Source organism: Melospiza melodia, chromosome 6, assembly GCF_035770615.1.
Source record: "Melospiza melodia melodia isolate bMelMel2 chromosome 6, bMelMel2.pri, whole genome shotgun sequence".
NCBI lineage: Eukaryota > Metazoa > Chordata > Aves > Passeriformes > Passerellidae > Melospiza > Melospiza melodia.
In genome coordinates this window covers 10,865,810-10,880,115 of record NC_086199.1, presented here as the reverse complement: position 1 = coordinate 10,880,115, position 14,306 = coordinate 10,865,810, and the positions used below count along the sequence as shown (strand labels likewise).

Here is a 14,306-nt window from a genome sequence, read left to right as displayed (position 1 = left end):
TGTACCCATTTAGTTTGCATGGAGAATTCTGTACCAAAATTCCAGATGCAGAAATTACCTACAAGTAAATACGTTTCATTACAAATGTGTGCTTTTGGGCTTAGCGAGGGAAGGTAAGATACCACAAAAACTGTGTACAAGAGGGTTTGTGTATTTGGAGTATGAGGCATTTGACTCCCTTTGTGGCATTTGTGGACATACTTTGAGAAGTGAACTGAGCCTCATTTCTTCATTCTGCTTCCTTAAACTGTACTTTCTCCTGGATATGCTGAGCCTTTCTAAGAGCACTTACACTTGCTTGACTGCAAGATTAGCTAGGAAATTACTGAAAACACATTTTAAAACTTAAAATATTAAGGGATATCATTCCTGTGTTGCTCTGCTGATGCTTTGCATGCTGACCTAGAACATGGATCGTCCAAGATAATAGGTACTGTAATTTACTCCTCAGCTGGATTCATTATTTTCTCAGCTACCTGTCAGTTGTGCTTAGCCCTGGTAAATTAATCAAATGGCCATGTTACATAGGCCCTTCTCTGCTGTCAGTTAGACTTTGCTCAGCTGCTCTCTTCAGGTGAAGATGTGCTAGGAAAAGATTGGAGAGTATCTAATGTGTAAAGCCGTTTTGTGGTGTTGTGAAACAGACTTAAAGCAGCATGTCTTACACTATCCTATTGCAAAGGGATAGACAGGAAAAGTGGGCAGGGGAGCTGGGCAGGCTCTGGTGCCCTGTGTAGGGCACTGGTGGTTGTGTGCCTTTGCAGTAGCATTTGAGCAGGATCACGTGCAGTAAGTACTGTACCAGAACACCTTCCTCAACACACCTCTTGCTGCCCCTAACGGTTGGACTTCAACATTAAGCAATACTTTTCAGAGTGAGAGAGTGGAAGATATGAAATTATGTATTCCCAGAGTGATGGCCATAATTAACACTTCATTTTCAGGAGCAGGTTTTAATTCTTTGCTTTCTAGAGCCTTTGACTATATAGACTGTTTTACAGATTTGCTATGCTAAATATACTCAGGCAGTAATGTATGTTCACATGATGTGTGGACACAGATCTGTTCTGGATGCTTTCTGATTTCATGCAATCTCTCAGATGCTCTGCTTGTTTTATTTAAATGGTGAAAGAGGTCCTCTTTTCTCAGTTTTTGTCACTTTTGATTCACAGAAACTATCTTAAAGCATGGACCCCAGTAAGAAGTCAGAACCCCCTTTATCTGTAGAAATGGTGCAGCAGAGGGCCAATCCTGACCGCAGTCCATCAGCATCCATCTATGTTCCAGAGCAAGGTGGCTACAAGGAGAAATTTGTGAATGCCGTGGAAGATAAGTACAAATGTGAAAAATGTCACCTCATCTTATGCAATCCTAAACAGACTGAATGTGGACACAGGTTCTGTGAAACCTGCATAAATGCCTTGCTGAGGTATGTTCTTTGTTCTGGTAGAGCATGTTGATACCTTTAGATGTTGTGAACTTCTGACATTACTGTGAACACCATTGCAGCTTTAGGAGTATGTTGAGCCTTCCACTGTTTGTTGCTTGAGTATTTGTTATCTGTGTGCTGGTGCAAACATTTTTGCTCTACTCTGGGTCAGGATAAGACAACTGGGTTTTCCATTGATATTGTTGGAGTAGTTGTTAAGGTGGTGTAATCCTGTGTAGAAATGTGTTAGGTAAGAATTTCATTCCCTGTGGAGCCTGAGTGGAGTAGCTTTTTCACAAGACTTCTAACTTAGGTAATCTGCTGTCAAATACACACAGTAAATTGTCTGTGTGAGGAAGTGAGCTTGCACACATTCCTTGGGGTGGTGCTACCTAACCTTGGTTTGGACCCAGCCTCAGAATGGGTGAAGGGACCCTTGGATAAATGTACCTGCTTGTGGAGCAGCTTCCCTGTAGCCCTTGCAGCTGTTTGTTATGGGACTTGCATGTCCTGTGGATTGCAGGAGGGTCAGAAAGGCTGGCATCTATTAGTGAGGTGTTTGGGCCAGACTGCAAAGAGGTGAGTGAATGATAGAGATGTTATATGAATGCTGAGAGGTGCAATCTTTCCCAGTGTAGATAAGAGTAGAAGTACAATCATTCAGGGAGTATCTAGGTTTTCAGTGCCTGTACAACAGTAGATTTCTTTGCCTCTCAACTTTGGTGCATTACTGCTGGTTGTATTCAGTAATGTGATTTCAAAACTTTGTGTAATGTTTGTGGACCATTCAGCACACTTCAGTCTCCTGGGGCACATAAGCACCAAATGTGTTCATTTACTACTGGAAAAGCAGAAATACAGAAGATATCTGGCTTGATGAATGTTGCCTACTGGCATACTATCAGAGAGAGCTTTGGAAGCCTTGGTGATCTCTTCCCTTTTTGTGACCATTCTGACTCTAGATGCTGGTTTATATGTCACTTGGAAATACTATAATCTGATATCTAATATTTAGATATCTAAGTCAAGGCTACATGCAGCATGACAAAAGAGTATGGAAGTTATTACAATACTCAATCTCCTGATAAAGAGTAATCTCTGTACTGGGCAAACACGAGGGTCCATAGCTCACTAATGCACTCCTGCAGGTTTTGTGCCTACAGCATTTCAAATGTAAAACAACAACAAAAAACCCCACCAACTTTTCTTTTGATACACAGTGTGAAGTGAGGTGTGGTATTTAAGAAATGCAGTTATTTCTTATTCAGTATGTGTTTTTGGAATACTCTTACAAGGTTAATAACAGTGCAAAAAACCAAACACCTGCCATGCTGGGATGTGAGCAGGTTGGCAGAGCAGATCCTTGACAATCTAAGCAGTAACAATTCTGGCATTGCTAGAGTCTGGGCAATTTTCCTTCCCTGCTGTGAGACATGCACATGTGCTTATTACAGTGTAGCTAGAATATGTGTAATTTTATCTTCCTGACTTTCCAGCCAGTCTGTTACTGAAAAGGACACGTGCTTTTAAGGCCATTGAGTTATTTCACTTTAAGTGCGTGTTATAAACAAATCCTTCATTAAAATAAAATTTACATCCCCCCCTTTATTTTTTTTTAATAAAAAGTATGCCATAAAATTGAGAGTAAAATGGGTTTATGTTGGTCCTGTATTTGGCACAACATTTTTTCATTCAGTGTTGATACGCTGCTGCATACACAAACACAGTAATTGTATGCTAGCAACTTCTGTTCCAGGGTTGTTTGAGGACAAGGAATTGGGAGTTAGTGGAAATAAAGCAGTAAAGATGTCTGCTCAGTATGCAAGAGTAGTTTGAAAAAGCAAGTAGGATGCTTGAGTGAATTCAGTAAGAGCAAGGAAAGCATGACATTGTATTAAACACTATGTGCCCTGATGTAGTTTAGATTACTTTTTTTTCCCCTGACTTATGAAAGGCATTACAGGTATTGAAGCTTCGAGGTACTTCAGATGCCCAGAAATATGATGAGACACAAAATGGTTGGTTTGAAGAGCAGAAGCCAGCGAGATGATTTGAAATAACCATACAGAATATATAACATAATTGAACTTTTTCAGCCTTTTACATTGATTTGCACTGCTGCTAGCAGCCACAGCCTGTCAGTGAGTTGCTTCATGGAAGAATTCACGCAGCTTTTACCTGGTGCTTTTCGTCTCGGTGCTTTACAAGGGAGATAATTTTGACTGTTGCCATTTAATGTGGGGAAAAGGAGCTAAAAAGGAACAGAATCACTAGGTTGGAAGAGGCCTTCAAGATCATTGAGTCCAGCCCAGCCCTAACACTTCAGCTAAACCATGGCACTGAGTGACACATCCAGTCTTTTCTTAAACACATCCAAGGATGGCGACTCCACCTCGAAGGAATCAGCCAGCTCTGGTGGAAGGTGTTCCTCTCCGTGGCAGGGCAGTGGAGCCAGATGAGCTTTGCTCTCTTCCAACCCAATCCATTCTGTGATCCTAAGGGGTTTATACTACAAAACTTGGCAGGTCAGAGCCAGAAACAGCTGTAGAAACTCAGGTTTTCTGCACTCCAGTTTCTCGTCACAGCCTCCCTGCTCCTGATTCTGCCTGTTGTCCAAAAGGTCACAAGTTTAATAATTAGTTTACTAAGACAGCTACAAGGCAGTATTTCAGATAGAGGAGGCAGCAAGCATCTGTAACAGTTGCTAAAACCAGAACAGACTTGAAGGACATGGACATAAATACTTTTTTACCCTAAAAGGATGCATAACTGACTGTCAGAAAAAGTAAATTTTCATTAGGTATTGTTTGAAAAACAATAATTAAAGAGACAATATGCCTTTTTTCACAGATTGAGAAATGACAACAATTTTGGATCAGGTGCAGACTGAAAAAAGAAATTAATTTTGCCAACTTGAAAACCACTTTGCAGTTGTCTGGAGACATTGTGGTGATTTTACTTCTTTGGGAATGCCAGATACTTTCCAGTGAAAACTCAAATGTTCGAGTTTATTGAAATAATGTTGTATTTTCTCCTTATAATGAACTATATCCACTTTTAATGGTTTTAGAATATGTTGAATAATCAAAATGAAGTGCCTCATAAATGGAAATTTTTGTACTAGAAAAATTCAGATGAGCTGAAATAGTGTTTTTCTTTTCTCTTCAGATCTTCTAGTCCAAAATGTACAGCGTGTCAAGAAAGCATAGTAAAAGATAAGGTATTGTTAAAATAATTTTTTATTCAAGAGTATTGAACTGTGTGGCATCCACAAGTTGTGTTACTGTTATGTGGTAATTATTTCATAAACCTAATAAGCTGCCTAGAAAGGTAGGTTTGTCATAAAACCTAAGCCATGCATTTTATGGAGGTAGGTGTCTCATTTTTCCTGTCAACCTCATGGTAGAAAACACATCAGCTTCATCCCAAAAAGTCCAGACAGGTGTCATATCTTGTATTCATAGCTGGGAGCTGCAGCAACACATTGCACTTGTCCTCCCATCAATCAAGAGGATGATAAGAAATATTCCTTCTCCTGTAGGTGCAGGGATGAGACAGGTCTAGGTGAACACTGATTTGGCTCTAGAGCAGTGGCTGCTGTTTCACTCCTCTCTTTTTATAGTGTGGTGTTCAGTGAATCCCACTGGAATTAGGACAGTGGGGAGTTACAGTAATAGTAATGGATCAGATTCTTTTTTATAGGTGTAAGTTATTTCAGTGATACCCTCTACATGATTTTTCACATCAAAACTTTTTGCTGCCTTTGAAACATTGAAGGTAGAAAAATTTCTTGGCTTAGTACACGGTTTATGTGGTTGAACAGTATTGCTAAAGTGTTCAGTAAATGATTTGTGCTAGTACTCTTTCTTGCCTAAATGAATACTTGTCTTTAACCATTTTGAAGAAAAGGTTGATGGGTATGTTAATATCTCTTTGTTTTAATCTAAAACAGTTCACTGAACAGTGCTCAGTGTAATTTAGTTTTAACATGGATGGACTCTCCAGGAGCTCAGACTCGTCATGCCTAATTTATTTGTTCTTTTAACTCTGACTTTCTGGCTCTCAATATACATAAATATGTACATTTGTTATGTAACTTCAAGTATCTTTAAAACAGGACAAGAAGGCCAATGTATACTAAATACCTGTTTGACTGTGAAAATCAGTGTTTTCCATGAAACTGGACACCTCTCTTCCCACAGAATGCTCAAGTCCTAAATCACAGAAATGCTTTTAGATAGTCGTTGAAAAACTTTAAAGGTTGTCTTCTTACCTTATCTTCAGTCAGCAAAACTCTGCATACTGACCCTGTGAATTACTTTGCAAGAGATACTGCAGCATAGCCAATTGATTATTTAAATGAGACTTGTTGATTCATTAAACTTCCCACACGCTTCTGAAAAGTAAATAGAAATCAGTGACCTGTGTCAGATGGGATCAGATGAGAGTGATTGCAGTGTTCCCTTCTTCACTGATACTGGGGATAGGTTCGTAGTCACTGTGGGCAGGTGGATTATAATTCTTGGTTAAGTGTTAGCATGCAGAACCATTCCATAATTACAGGAGTGCTGCAGTGTGCACATTATCACAGGAGTCTGTTTATCAGAAAAGCAGTCATAGGTTGGGCTTGGCTCTTGAGGTATTTCTTAATGGCTATTAAAGCAGTTGAAAAACAATTAGAAGGTTATCTCTGGTTTTGGATTTCAAAATAGCAGTAATGGTTTTCAGTTCTTGTATCTCTCTAGTTCCTGCCTGTTGCAGTTTGGCTCCTTGAGAGTTCAGTTGTGTTGTCTCTTGTAGGGTAAAACTCAAGCCCCAACCTCTCTATTTGTAACTTCTTCCAGTTTTATTGTGGACAAAACCACTGAAAGTGCTTATAAACATTAAAATAGACAGATAGTTAGAGCCTGCTTATCTGCAAAATAAAAAACCTCCTTCCCTCCAAAACCTTAGAAAATATCTGTAATTTTGCCACTGAAATGCAGGTAGGTATTCCAACCATCCAGTCTGGTAATTTTGGGACCACCATCCATTAAATGCTTCCTCTCCAAACTACTGTGCTTTGAGTCTCTTTTGTTCTGTGGTGTTGTGCCTAATACAGCAGCTCCCCAAACAATGGAGAGAGTTCTGGCTTGTGCAGGCCTAATATTGGCAAGAAAAAGCAAATTTGGTCCTTTCTTTACCTTTCCCTTTATTGTATTTACAGTACAGCTGAAAGGGTAGTAGAGTATCTGTCCAAATACTCTTTTTCATTGTGCTGCTTCACAGTGGAGGAACCTCAGTGTTGTGCACATTCTAGAAGAATTGAATAGCAGTATTTTATTTCTGGCACATAAAGCTAGAACTGAATGACACTGCTGTAGCTGAATTGCATGGCTTCTACTTTATTTGAACTTGCATATCCTTGAGTGGTTTTCAGTTTCTAAAATAAAGTTATTTTTGATTTTTCAGGTATTTAAAGATAATTGTTGCAGGAGAGAACTACTTGCCCTTCAGATATACTGCAGAAATGAAAACAAGGGCTGTAAAGAACAGCTATCTTTGGGTCAATTACTGGTAGGTTAATCTAAAAGTCATAAGCTTTCTTTTGAGTTAAAGACTGATGAAAAAATTCTTACAAATTAAAATCGCAGCCCGTTTTTTAACTTATTTTCACTGGTAGTTAATATGATTTAGAAATGTTACAATAGATTTAAATTGTTTTAAAACTCAGATTTTTTATGGACTGTAAGGAATTATAAAAAATCATGTGATTGTCTGGCACTTAAGCCTGGAAATACTAATGTGTGAACCAAATGAGAACTGGAAGGAGAAATAGAATAGTAAAGAATCTTAATGTGTATTTGACAAATGTGAGAAATTTGATTTCTATTTTGGTGTGTTTTATTTATCTTAATCCTCTCATGTGGTGTTTATGTGTGAAATTAAACATTTGCCTTCTCCAGAGCTGTGTAAAATAAGCTGTAGCTGTTTTGGTGAAGGCATGAGATAGCAGTAATTCAGCAGTTCAGCAGTTGTGTGGTGTGGTTGCACAGCAGTTTGCAGTGAAATGTGTAGATTCTTGCCTTGAGTGAGCAAGCTCAGGTACCTAAACAATTTAAAGCAGCATCTGTGTTTATGTGGAATAATATACCTTTAAAAAGAGTACTTACTTTTTCTTTAAACAGCCTGTGTAGAATTTTGTGCTGTGTTAGAATGCTTTTCATGTAGGAGCTGCTCATGTACATCTGTAAGGCAGTGAAATCAGCTGTCCAGGTAAAGGGGCTGTACAGTCAGAAATGTATTCCTGAGTAGATTTGTCAGTGTTTGCTCTTGTGTGATGCAGTTCACAAAATAACTCTCCTTACTTTGGTTCTGAAGTTATTGAATGTTGGATGTCTTCAAAGGATGGAAGATGTGCACAAAACTTAATTGGATTGACTTTTTTTAAAATCTTTCAGATGCATTTGAGGACTGACTGTCAGTTTGAAGAACTCCCATGTCCTCGTGCTGATTGCAAAGAAAAAATACTGAGAAAAGATTTGCCAGACCATGTAGAGAAGACCTGTAAATACCGGGAGACAACCTGTAAATACTGTAAAAGCCAAGTCCCAATGATTATGTTGCAGGTGCAGTATTTTCTTGTATATGCATCAAGATTCTCTACATTAATGTAGAATAATAACAACTCTCCTTGTCCTTCTCTGTAGCTGGCTAAAGAACTTTGGCCCCTCAGCCAGAATTAATAATTCAAAAAAGAAAATAGGCTGACTTTCAAAACATGTCTTTTTCCTGAGAAAAAATGTGCATTGAATAGGAAATATTTTCTTTATTCTGATGTTCAGATACTGCATTTTAAAAAGTTCAGATCCACTGCCTGGTATTGATACTGAGGTAGATTTTGCTATGCCTTTTAGATTTTGTTACAATTTAGATAATAAATGCAACTACTATAATAACAATCAAATATTGTTCAAGAAAAGCAGAAGCATTGCAGTTGACTGGAAAAATAGCATCTTCTGTGTAATCCTTCTTGGGTACTGTGTGATCTGTTATGGGAGGAAGGGAAGAATGTAAAACCAGTTTTGTCTTATGAGAGGAAGGAAAGAATGTAAAAACAAATTGTACCTTGGCATAACCAGCAGTGGTACATGACAGGCCTAGGATGAGTTACTGCTGTTCTTGGCATCAGAGTAGCTTGTCTGATAGGCAGCATATTGAGGGTTAGAATTACAGAGCAGAGATTGAGAAAGTCATGCTTACATTATACATAGAATTTTAACTTGACTGTGTTTGTGTTATTTCACATGGAAAGATATTATGCTGAATCTATCTTGGTATGAGTTTAATATTCTTTTTTAAATTCTGTCTACTTTCTGTATTTTGATGGTTTTGGATCTCACACCTTCTTACTACAGTAAGAGTGATGAAATTTTATTGTCATTTGTGTTCTTGTGTGTTTTTTATTAGGTGAAGTCTGACAATGATGAGAAATGTTTTTTGCTTGGAGATGTTGTTACAAAAAGGCATAGGTAGAAACTTCCCAAGTTCTGGTTTAGATTTGTCTCTCAGTTATTTGAGTGCACACTCACAGGGGCTGGTAGTTCAATAACTGTGCCTTACCTAGAATAAGGTGGTTGAGACTTGAAAATACACAGAAGAAATTAGGTCTGCCCTGTATTTATTCTTGTACATTCTGATACAGAGGTGAAGTGTATTTAGGTAGATCAGGGATGCTATTCTCCCAGAATTATGATTAGCTGGGGATTGGCATGAGGCAAAAAGTGATGCTAAAAAATGTGTGGTGTCTTAACAGACAAAATCAGTGAGTTTTAACTATGTTTTGCAAACTGGATTGGCTGATATTTTTGGGGCTTTTTCCTAGATTTTTAAAAGTTCAGTGGTTATAGAAATGCAGATGGGCTTCTTTGTTGTGGCCTGATAAAATGTTATCTCACTATACTTTAGTAATGAGAATGAGAAGCTTAATGACACTGTATGTTTGAATCTTACAATCACAGAATGGTTTGGCTTGGAAGGGACCTTAAAGATCATTCTTGTTCCAGCTCTTCTGCTGTGGGCAGGGAGAGCTTCCACTTGACCAGGTTGCTTAAAACCACATCCAGCATGGCCTTGAATGCTTCCAGGGACTAAGCATTCACTATTTCTCTGAAAAATCTGTTCCAGTGCCTCACCACACTCACAGTCTAGAACTTCGTAGTATCTAATTTAAATCTGCCCTCTATCAGCTTAAAGCCCTTCTCCCTTGTCCTATCTCTACATGCCTCCATAAAAAAAAGTCCCTCACTGGCTTTCTGTAGGCTCCTTTAGGTACTGTAAGGTTTCTTTTTACTTCTTATTTGAGTTTTGTCACCCCATTGACAAAACTGGATTTTTAGAGATGAGCTTGAGTTCGTCTCTGGGTTTTGTAGCCTAGAATTTTCTCTAATGTAATAATGACTGAAGCTGGCCTCAGTGACTTGAACTGAAAACGGACGTAGGGGGAGCAGACTGAGAAAAAAGGTATGCAAATGGAAACAAAAAATTTTACTGGAGAGCATGTGGTTCATGTCTTCATAGAATCCCGTGACTGGTGGGGTAGGAAATCCCCGTGGTTGGAGGCAGACTCCAACAAGTTAACAATGTTAGTAGAAAGCTTTTTTAAATTGCATTTGTCTTGCCTGCATGCCCACTTGGTGACTTTGCCTCCTAATGTCCTTTGTTCAAACCATCTAAAAATGTAGGGTTTCTTTTTGTCACAAACCTACCTTTTCCATCCTCTACCTCCTCCTGACAGATAAAGATGGTGCATTGTTAAAATGGAAATCAGTAGTATTAAATGCTCCTGGATTACTGTATTTTTCTGTGTGTAATCCACAAAACTGCTTGGAAGTGCTTGTCCTGTAACACTGATACTTAGACAGCAGTAGTGTGACAGGGATCTGGAAGGACAGCACTGTTTTGTGCCTGGGCTCCTCCCTGAAACCCTGGCCATAAACCAGACCCTGCCAGGACAATCTGGGCTCTGCCCCATGGTCTGAAACACAGCTGAGCTGACTGGGATAATGCTGGGGATGACTCCAGACATTGTCCCTTGCTCCCTGTCACTGCTCTGGAGCCAGACATGTTCCTCATGTGGCCCTGGCTCTTCTGAGAGCTGTGTTAAAATCCTGCCCTCACCTGTGTTGGGAGCCCTGCATGTGCTGTCACCTGTGGTTTGTGCTGCATTTGGTGTTTGGCTTTATGTCCTCAACTGGGTGAATTGAGATTGGGAGGGAGAGAGTTCTGTCCCTGGACTGGGGTTACTCTGGTATCTCCTGAAGTCTCTGGAAAGGTTTGCTGTGGCTTCAGTGAGTGGACACTGGGATGTGGAGCAAGGAGGAAACCAGGAGAGAATGCTGAGAAATGGCATGTTGCCATTTCTTATCATGAACCAAGACTCGGTGTCACAGCCTTTGTCAGATGGTTTGGGTAGGTTAGGGAAGAGGGTTAGGGAATTAAAATTAGGGAATGAACATTAGAAGGGAGTATTACTTGTCTGGGTTTGTAGTTGATAAATAGATAAGGACTTGTGTAGGGCATCAGGCTCCTAAAGCCACGTGGTTGTGTGAGATGTCTCCCTTCAGCACAATTCCAGGTATGTTCAGAATGAGAGGCCCAGGTCCAGCTCTAGACTCTGAGCAGGAGGGGTGCTTTGGGGCTCCTCTTGTCAGAAGAGCATGGCTGTCACCCTGGCAGGCTGCTCTGAGGAGAGGGGCTGGCACTGCTCCAGCCTGGGTACCCTGGTGGGGATGGACTGAAGGTGGCTCAGGAGCTGTCCCAGCTCTCTGGCTGAGCTGAGGGTTCCCCGGTCCCTGTCACTGGGACTGTGCCACAGCCCAAGTGAGTGAGTGTGAGTGGGGAGCATGGCAGGGTAGATGGCTCAGGACAGCATCTGATGGCTGCTCTAAAAGGAGATGATACACAACTTCAGACAGTGCCAGAATTCTGACCAAGGCCTTTCACATCTTGGAGATCAGTTCTCCTTTACTTCTCGGTCTTGTTTCAAAAAATAGACCTGGTTACTGGGCAAAAAGGGCATGCTATTTGTTCTTCCCTTTCTAACAGGCTTATAAATCTAGAGCTTTGTTTCCTTTGCTTTTCTCAAGTACCAGAAATGAAGCAGTGTGTTTCAAGTTGAATGGGACATGTCACTTGACGAGAAACAGATTTTTCATTTTGTTGAGAAGACAGAGAGGAAATGTAAATTCAGTTATCTTGGGCCTGACTTTCTTCCTCACCGGGGTGGTAGGGTTTGATAGCTGTGCTGAGATAACTTGTCATCTGGATTCAGGTTAAAATCCCTGCCCAGCATTATGATGTGTAACAGTGAATCTTAATATCAGGTATTTATGAATCAAAATTGGAAAAAAATTAGAAGGGAATATCCATACGTAGGAAAGAGAATCCCTAAGAGTGGGCAGTGTACATTTCTAATGAACTTTTCCATGCAGTATATACCCTCACTAGAAAGGCCATCTCGACTGGTTCTGCTTTCTCTTAAAGATGCCCAATTTTGTGAGTAATTGTTGGGGATTTAAACTTTACTTTGACTGCTATTTCATTGTATGAAGTAAAACCAATAAAATGGTAAGAAAATAGATTTGCTTTGCATAGGAAAACAAAAGGAAACCCTTGGTTTTGCTTCAAGATATCAACACCTCCATCAGAAGTATAAAATGATGTTTGAGCAATTGCAGTTCTGTAACTGTGCAACTGGGAATAACATTGAAAAAATCTTGTGGGATTTTTAATTATTGTAGGATGCTTTTCTTTGCAGGTAAGTCCTCTCTTAATTAAAGAGTAAGGTCTGATTTGTGGTTTGTTTGCTTTTTTCCTCTGTAGAAACATGAAGATACAGACTGCCCATGTGTCATGGTTTCATGTCCTCATAAATGTAGTGTTAAAACACTCATGAGGAGCGAGGTAAGAAGTGATGCCCAGTGTTGTGCTGAAAAATTAAATGTCTTTAGTAAGATCTCGCAAGAATTTTGCCAGAAGCCATTTCCTTGTTAAAATGTGAGATCTAAGGAAAAGCTTTTTCTACCACACAGTTAAGTGTGATAACACTCAAATATTTTTAATGATTTCTTGAAAAACTATTTTAAAAGAAACAATTTCTTTATTTTGAGTCATTATTACACTTGGCTTGTCCAAGATTAGCGCATGTCCTCCTTGCTTTTGTTTTTACTAGCTCTCCCCCTGCCCTTCCCTCATTTCAGCACCACAGAGCAGCATCTTGGGGTAGTTAGCTTATATTAAAATAAAAATACACAATTAAAATTCAGTCCACATTGACAAGAGTTAGTAAAGACTACAAAAATCATACAGATGTGTAATTTCATGGAAAAACTTAAATTGCTATTAAATTTATTAAATTTTAGGGGGAAAATAGTAACTGATACTTAGAGAAATGGTGTAAGATTAAGGTTGAGTACAACACACTAACAGCTGATGCAACAATGCATAAAATTTCTCCTGATGTGTAGAAGCTTCCAGTAATTAGTATGTAGATGAAAAAAAACTTAAGCCTGACTTTGAAGAGATCCATGTTCTTGTACATGAAAAGATAAAAGTAGCATCTGTCAAAATTGAGGTACTTAATTTTTCCCTTAAAGTAGAACTTACTTGCCAAGGATAGAGAAGAACTTACTGGAGTCTTCATCACTCAGTAAGCCTCTTTTAAGGAAACTGAAGTTTCTGATCTGAGGATGAGCTTTTCTCTTTCCTCTGCTACTTACTTCCCAAGCTGGATTCATACCATTTTTAGTTGCATTTGTAAATTATTAATTGTGGCAGAGTGCAGAAGGCACATAAGACTCCTGCCAAAGTTTAATGCAGTCTTTTCCTCCAAGATAATGAAATACAAAATATATGATAGATATTGTATTTATTAAGAGAAATTGAGCTGTTAAGAAAAGAGAAGATACTTATACTGGCCAACCCTACCAGTGCTTACTGCCAAGATTAGATCCTGGTTCTGGAGCACTTTGGCTTATTCTTAAAGCCTGATTTCAGCAGTTACTTTCAGAAGAGGTGTGTCTGAGTGCTTGTGAGGGCTGCACCATTAAAGGCTGGGTTGTTACACACAGAGTTAGAATGGGGTTTGAAACCATGGGTAGGAACAGAAATTTAAACAGCCCTTTGCCCTGCATCATCTGTTGCTGTATGTTGCCTATTTTTTTTTTTCCTAATACTGTGAAAATGTATGTATTTCTTGGTTGCATGATTAGGGACAAGAAGTCTAATGCAGAAAATGAGAAAATGCCTGCCTAACAGTTTGAGAAAATTCTGTAGTGTACAAGTGGATATCTTACTGTAGAATAAAAGGCAATTTTCATGTTTAATTCATAACTCCTTGGCAGACTTCTGGTTTTCAGAAGTTGAAAAACGTGGCATTCTTGTAAAACCTGTTAGACCACATGTCCCTTTCTTACTTCATTTTTTTTTCTCCACTACATGTCTTTTGAAATGATACTGTGAATTTCTACAGGTAGTGTTTAGAACACAATAGTTGTGAATCAGAGATGAGTGACTGATGGCATCTCAGTAAGAGATTTTACAGACTCTCTTGTCTGTTCCAGAGCTACACATTGAGAGCAGTGTTGATTCACCACTTCTTTCCAGGGAGGTGGATGAGCCGAGTCATGTGGGGCTTAAGGTGTGGGAATTTCAGATGAGATTCTGCAGCCCAAAAGAGTGATGCCAGCTGAGGAGCCAAGCTCTGGCTCCTGTCTGCTTTGTGGGAAATACAAACTGCAGACTCTGTTTTTGAAAGGAGAGTGTTTGTTAGGCTGTCCTTTCCAAAAATGTCTCTCTGCTCCAACTCTTAGGCAGTTTGCATCCAGCTGCTGCCGTC

The 14,306-nt window shown here is 39.4% G+C and overlaps 1 protein-coding gene across 10 annotated transcripts in view; it reads left to right on the top strand.

The window, feature by feature from the left end:
* The window catches only part of TRAF3 (TNF receptor associated factor 3), a 69,954-nt gene that overhangs the window by 34,391 nt on the left and 21,257 nt on the right, over positions 1–14,306 (top strand). For all 10 annotated transcript variants that reach the window (XM_063159920.1, XM_063159921.1, XM_063159919.1 and 7 more), the window contains 5 exons: positions 1,173–1,429; positions 4,598–4,649; positions 6,881–6,985; positions 7,870–8,037; positions 12,293–12,373. In XM_063159920.1, the coding sequence (XP_063015990.1) occupies positions 1,188–1,429; positions 4,598–4,649; positions 6,881–6,985; positions 7,870–8,037; positions 12,293–12,373 (648 nt within the window). In that variant the 5' untranslated portion in view covers positions 1,173–1,187. The remainder of the gene's footprint in view (positions 1–1,172; positions 1,430–4,597; positions 4,650–6,880; positions 6,986–7,869; positions 8,038–12,292; positions 12,374–14,306) is intronic.